This window comes from Oryzias latipes, chromosome 15 (genome assembly GCF_053564925.1).
Source record: "Oryzias latipes strain Hd-rR chromosome 15, Olatipes_Hd-rR_3.1".
NCBI classification, from domain to species: Eukaryota; Metazoa; Chordata; class Actinopteri; order Beloniformes; family Adrianichthyidae; genus Oryzias; species Oryzias latipes.
Genome location: NC_136251.1, coordinates 25,016,957 through 25,024,214, shown reverse-complemented (window position 1 = coordinate 25,024,214; position 7,258 = coordinate 25,016,957). Strand labels below are relative to the sequence as shown.

Genomic DNA, 7,258 nt, shown 5'->3' with positions numbered 1-7,258 from the left:
GCCTCATGCAGTGACAAGAGATCACTACAAAGGCTTGCTCCTGCAGCTCCAACATCTGGGCCAGAGAATGTAGCAGTTTGTGTGTGTGCATGAGTGAGTGAGCACTCCATAAACAGTAACTTAAATATAACAGAACCTTCATGAAAGGATGCTGCAAGAATATGACAGCTTAAATTTATAGACTCTGCAAAGTATTGGGTATCTGCTTCTCGTCATGTTTCCTCAGAAGCATAAATCATTTTCTTTCATCTCAATGTTTCTTTTTTGTTCATAAGCTCCTGAAAATCTTGTTAGGGAGTCTAGTTTTTTTATTTTTATGTCAGATTTTCTGAGTGGCATGGCCATTTATGCATCAGTGGCACTTTCCCCCCCTCCCAATGTGTCTTTATTGTTCACTTCATTTACTGCAAATCCTCCAACGATAATGTGAACGGACATAAGCAAAAGAAGCCATAAAGGTATTTGTAAATATTTTATATCAATCTAAACCTTTTTAAAAACATTACAGACTTTACATATTAAAATAATGCTCTCTAAAAAATTATGAACACCCGCAATATTAAGTTAAAAAAAACAACATTCAAAGGCAAATCCTCTGTATATATCATGTCATCCTTCACAACGTTTGAGTTCAGCCCAAAGAAGTGAGCAAGCTGTGGTTTGAGAGTAAAAAAAAAAAGTTCTCTTAAATGAGAAAGTCAAAATATTTTGAAATAAAATTTTTATTTTAGTTGTCCCATTAAAAATACATTCTTACAATTTCATTTAAGAATACTAATAATATTAGTTTATCATAAGAGTATAAAGTATTTTCTTATATAAATTAAATGTATACTGAATGTAACTTAGCAAACTTAAATATTTTATTTACATTAGCTAAATACTTAACAGTAAATCTGTACAAAACCAAAATGTAAAAATGTTTCTTTTTACAAAAGACCTAGCAGCATCATAATGATATAAAATCTAAAACCACAGAGAGACACCTGAACATGGGGATTTTAGAAGTTTTTGATCATAAACACAGACCCCGGTTTTCTAGTGGAGGGGTGTCATAGATGGGTTCACATTGTACTCCTGCAGTTTGTTCTTATTGCAGCACAAGTATATCACGACACACAGGCTGCAATGTTCTGCAGATAACCGTCAAAACAACACAAAAGCGCTCCGGCACAAGCAAGAAGAGCTTTACAAGCTTTTTCAAACAGCAAAGGAGGAAAATATTTCATTCAGTGACATGTCAAACCAAAACATCAGTAGCTTCATCGACACAGCACATGCACACAAAAACACACAGGAGCAAACCAATGAAAATCCTTCCCAAAGATTGTCCGAACCGTGTTAAAAATTGTTATTTTTATTTTTTTCTGGATGCTGGAAACACAAAAGTCTCATAACAATTCCTGCCCTCGTGTCTGGTTGAGTTCGAGGAACTGCGGTGAAAATAAAATAAGGCCTTCATTTTAACGCCATACATGTTTTTGTTGGTACGGGGAAGAACAAGAAAGCCAGGGCTTCTTTTTTTTACGAGGTGAACTTATTTAAACATTCCCATCATGGCAGATATATCTGTGTTTTGCAACAGGCTGGTATTTATCCAACTGTCTTTCTGGATTTGCGTTCTTCGGAAAGGCGTTCCCTGAATTGTCCTGCCGTCTTTTAAGTTTCCAGTCGAGATGGTGGAGAATCCATACATCAAGAACAGAAGGCTGCCGCTATCTTCGACAAGCATATGCGTTGATGTTTTTAATGACATAAAAGCCTATGGTCAAAGGAGGCATTGCTATTGTTCGTCCGGCCCTCAGAGTCTTAGGCTTCAGTTCTGGGAAAGTCTCATCGTCCTGCATGTGGAGCTTCACGCCGTTCAGCTGGACGTGTCTGCACAAAGGAAAAAAAAACAAAAGAGGCTTTATTTCAATTGCATAGTATCATAAACCTATATACACTGGGCTAAATTTGATAATAAATGATTTTATTGCAAATTTTTAAAAGAATAATGTTATTAATATTTTGACAGGAACGACTCAATCTATTATCTTTAGAAAGCAGCTGATGAAATCAATGTTTTCTTGAAACCATCTTCATGCTAAAACATGACGGTCGTATAACTGAGGGGATCAACACATAAAACTGTTGGTCCTAAGAAGTTTGACTTTTAAGACGTGCCAGAATCACAAGGCTGTTGTGTGTGGCAGAGCTCAGACAGTCATAAAATGTTTGCCTGCCAGTCTGGTCTCACTGTTTTCACAGTGCAGTCTGACTATGGAGGATTTGACAGGGCTTTCTCACCTCGTCTTCTACTTTCTAACAGATCGGCTGTCCGCCAGTATTATAATGCTGTCACTTGTACACTTGGGGGTGCTGCAGTTGTACTTTTTTTTTTCCAAATTGAAAAAAATGACACAATTGAGACCTGCCACAAACATAAATATAATCTTCAAACACATTTGGGTTTTTTACATTTAGAATGCATAAAGTATAAACTGTATATAGACAAAAAACACTTTTTTTGTAGTTTGAGACAACAGAAATCTTTGTTTTCTTTGGAAAAGAATAAAAGTAACAACTGAAAAAAGGAAAGGACAACGTTGGTACCTAAAATTTCACATAAGTGAAAAAGGGCAACAATGAAATTAAATTCTGTATATCTTTATTATATTATTAAAAAAGTATTTTTTTAAAATAACCATTTAAATGCAGCTTAATAATGAGAGCTTTTTTTTAAAAAGGTATTCTTTAACTTATATTTTATTTTTTGGGGAGAAAACAAGCCGGCAATCTATGATATGATTATAAGCAGCAGGGTAGATGTAACGTGTTTTTTATTTTACAAACACAAGAAGCTAAAGAACCAAATCAATTATTAGACGCTACAATACCAAAGTGTTATAGGAATTTTAAAAACACAATTTCTGAACAGGGTTTATTTTCTTTACTGCGTGAAAAAGGTTGACTTTAGACAATAAACTTTTTTAACTAAAAAGTGCTGCTGTTTATAGCATTGTAAAGTTTATGATCATGCGAGTACAAAGGCCAGTGGTCTGGAGGTTTTTACAAGAAACAAATTCTATAAAAATCTCATGTAAAATTATGCTTAATAAGGCGAAATTACGAGTCTAAGTGAACTGTTCAATGTTGCCCGTCAACATACATTAAGCCGAACACTTTAAAAAGTCCGACTAGTGAGAAAAGTTTATAGACATCTGGTGTTGTTGAGATGATCATTAAAGTCTCATGCACTGCCTGTGGAAAAGGAAAGCATTTAAAGGCAGAAAAAGGCATGTCGTTAGCTCAGCTGCCTATTAATTGCGTTGGAATCCTGTTTTAACACCTAAAACATCCTCTTTAATAACACTATTATTGCAGGATCATGTCTAAGTCTATATTGAGACTGCATGTTGGTATCGCATAGCTCAAACACAGACACCCACAAAGAACCTGGAGTCATTAGGCTGTTTTTCTAGGATTTGAGACGTAAGTCAGAATAACAGGACAGGGGCTTGAATGAAGGAGCAGGACAGTGAGACTTGCGTTTTTTATTTTAAAGGGAACTTCAAGTAAATGGAAACATGTGATCTTATGGTATGAAATGTTATGTTTTTAGATAAAAAAATGACATCGCTCTCAGGAGAATCTAAATGAATATGAAATACTCGAAGTATAAATAACACATCTGTTTGAGAATTTTTAATATCACAACTGGCACTGTAGAATTTTTTTTCTTTAAATGATGCTGAAAAAGGTTTATTGATGGAAAATTTCTCTTTATGAAATAATGGTTTTATTTAAACCTCAATTTAACAGGTCATAACTGACAAAGGAACCGTTAAAACACATGACTCCCATTTTCTCATTTTAAATAAAATTGGCTCTTCAGATAAGGGCCAGAAAGAGCATGTGCTCCACGAGCGTCTCTGCATGTTTTGTGGTGAGCTTTTTGGAAGAATATGCTGAGCCGGCATCATTTTTTTGTCTTAAAATCAATTGGATTCAGTGCAGTTCTATTTCTACGACTTTATATGACGACTTAATACATAAGATTTTCCATGAAGTTTCAATTTTCTTGACCTCATCTTTGCATTATTTGCTTTGAGTTTCAAAATCATTGCATCATTTTCCATTAAAAAATGGATGGTAGGTGCATTTAGTAGTCATTTGCAAAACATGCAAGAAACAAAGGGAGCCCAACCTGGCCCGGAGCCCATCTGGACCGTAGGGCTGCAGAAGGTACTGATGCACCGTTTTGTTCCGTAACGTCCCGGCCAACTTGATTTTCTTTCTCGACCGATGCAAGTTGATGATGTAAATTGTTATAGACCCCCTCACATAGTTGTGACTGGTATGGCAAAGGAAAAGAGTGAGAGCACAGGATCCAATTAATTTTACTCTGCAATGGAGAGCCACAAAACCCCTACAAAAAGACTGCCTCTACATCTGTTACATCACATACATTACAATGGCACGTTGCATATTATTCTCAATAATTACAGATGACAACAAAGAGGAAACATCTTTTTACGACCTTTCATAATGGATTAAAACACAACCAAACATCTCATTGATCTAATTTGGATCAAAAGCTTTGCAAAAGTAAAAAAAAAGATAAAAGAATGCTTTGAAAAGCAAAATTCCTTTAAGTGCATTTGTCTTCATCAGAGATAAAAAGCCTATATGGTTATTATGAGTCAAATTGTACTTTCAAAGATTTTATCGTTTTAATAAATATCATTAATCTGCTTGCCAATAATAAACCAATGTGTTCACAGGCTCAGGGTTACGAAGGGTGTGAACACAGAGGGCGACTCTTCTCGAGTTACACAGACAACACTGCTTGAGTCTTGCTGCTTAGGGCAAAGCAATGGGAGCACAACTTCATAGGAATATTAGTAAAAGGTAAATAACTACACCAGACAGATAAGACAAACATGATAAATTCCGAAGGCGGCCCAGATTTGATGACCAAGACAACACAGCAGTAGTGAAACCACATGTCAGACCTGGTGCTCAGGGTCAGGGCTGACTTAACCGATATTTCCCTTCCTGTAAAACCTTCAAAATTTCATACTTCCACTTGTTTTTTAATTTAATTGTAAACCATTTACAATTTAAGGCTGCAAGATGTCAACATGTCAGGAAAAGTGCAGGGACTAAAGTGCATCTGGTTAAACTCTAGTATTTTTGGGGAAATCTGAAAAAGCGGCTATGTAAAGTTACTCTCTGGGCCTCATGGATCTTACACATCCAAACCACAAATTGTTTTGATGATTTTTGAATTCAGGCATCACTGAAAAGAGGAGAAAATACAATGCAAACCACTAATAGTAGTAAAAGGGTTGTAAAAGTCCAACTTTAAAGGTTCTAAATCCTTTTAAACCACTAAATGCCTGGCCACATTTACTGTACAGTCTAACCACAGGGGACGCCATACTTTGTCCACTTAAGGAACAACTTTTTAAAACCACACACTAGCACAGAGAACAAGTGAAGACACTTGGAGTCTAAGAGGAAATATCAGAGCCTCATCAAAGAACTGATGGCCGAATCTTCATTCCAAACGCAGCAAAAGGCAAAGAGACAGCGTCTGCAGTGGAGCATCTCATGGGTGCATGTCTGTTGTTTGTATTGGAACTCAGAGCTTTTTCCTGACCAGTACGCTGCACTGAGGTGCGGAGATGTTACGTCTGTAAACGAGCCCTGTCTGGAGTAAGGCCGTAAATCTAGCCCAGTGCTGACAGTTACTGGCCTGGGTTAAATGATAACCTTGAACAGGCACTGGTGGCACTCTGTATATCCTCCCAGCACAGACTGCCTTATTGTCCCTCCCACTCAAATATCCCCCTCCAGCTGATCTGAGAGGGGATAAAGGCCTAGCACGCCTTTCAGCAACTCTTTGACGACAGGGACACAGAACCCACACACCTGATAAGTGATACCCGTTAAGTTTTATAGGCTCTGAGCTGTGAATGAGCGGGTGTCCGTGGACGGCTTATTTATGGGAAGCCAAATGGGCTTGTGAGGGATTTTGTTCTCCCCCACAAGACAATAAGCCTCAGGTGTTTGCAGCGTGACATGGGAAGTTGTTTAAACCTTAGCAGTCACTTTCAGTTCTAAATCTTTGCAACATTCCCAGATCAGCCCTGTATTCATCCCTAGTCTTTTTTTTTTTAAATGCTCAGCTTTGGTTTCAGATGTTGTACATACTTGTGGTAGCTGGTGCAATGGGCGTAGATCCGTAGCTTGTCGCGTATGACTCGTCCTGGTTGCGGCTTCCTCTGCAGACCAGCCACACGGACAGCTAAAACCTTTGGACCAACCAGCTGCTTGAAGACCAGAGAAAACCAATAATCCTGCAAAAGTTTTTCGTCCATTATTCACAGGGCAAAAAGCATAATACTTATTTGAAAATAATAATAACAAACACAAACCTAAGCATCCAAGATTAAAAAAACGACTAAATATTTTGCCTCTAACTGGAATGGGAGCGAGAAGAACCTTATTACCAAGTAAGAACCTTAACGAAGAAAACGTTTGTTATTGCAGTTGCAGAAACCATATTTGCTAAATAAATAAAATTGACTGACTGGAAATCAAATAGACCTACATAAAAAAAGTCAACGTTTTAGGTTGATACTTGATTTTTTTGGTTTGATTGTGTCCGTGTCCCACCGCCCAAAATCAGTTTAGAACTAACAAGCATTACATACCACATCTTTTTAAGATATTAAACTGCCCTATGAATAAAGTTTGGTGTTGCCATTTCTGACGGGTCCACCATGTTGAGCCTAACTCTACAGACTGCACAGACTCAACACCTCTCCATGAGACCCAGAACAACATGTGTTCCTCAGGAAGTTCCCATGCAATCCTGCATATGGCAACATTTAAGGGCTTCTTTTTTCCTCACAGACTTTAACTTAATTTGCTGCCGCGGCATTGAAAGGCAGAGCACAGTATAGAGCCTAATATTGTTGACCATGGCCAGAGGGATGGATGGATGGATATATGTTCAGAGCTGCGATCTACGATTACTTTTTTATAAACAAGAGCTGTTAGCCAACAGTTTTATTGTGAAAAAGTGAATCCGTACTGTATGATTAGTTTAAATTTCTAAACCAATGAACAAAAATCATCAATAAGTTCACATATTTGGATTTGTCACAGCGGCAGAAACACTATAGATGTGACATCATAAAGACTTTTTTAAAAACTGATCCTAAATCTTCAACATTTTGATGGTTTAGCCGTTTTCCTCACTCAC

The 7,258-nt window shown here is 37.3% G+C and overlaps 1 protein-coding gene across 1 annotated transcript in view; it reads right to left on the bottom strand.

The window, feature by feature from the left end:
• Positions 1-460: 460 nt before the first annotated feature.
• The window catches only part of hpse2 (heparanase 2), a 64,093-nt gene continuing 57,295 nt past the window's right edge, over positions 461-7,258 (bottom strand). Inside the window, exons 10-12 of the mRNA XM_004077148.5 lie at positions 6,202-6,347; positions 4,190-4,336; positions 461-1,878 (exon numbers count right to left, since the gene is read on the bottom strand). Coding sequence (XP_004077196.1) covers positions 1,716-1,878; positions 4,190-4,336; positions 6,202-6,347 — 456 coding nt within the window. The 3' untranslated portion in view covers positions 461-1,715. The remainder of the gene's footprint in view (positions 1,879-4,189; positions 4,337-6,201; positions 6,348-7,258) is intronic.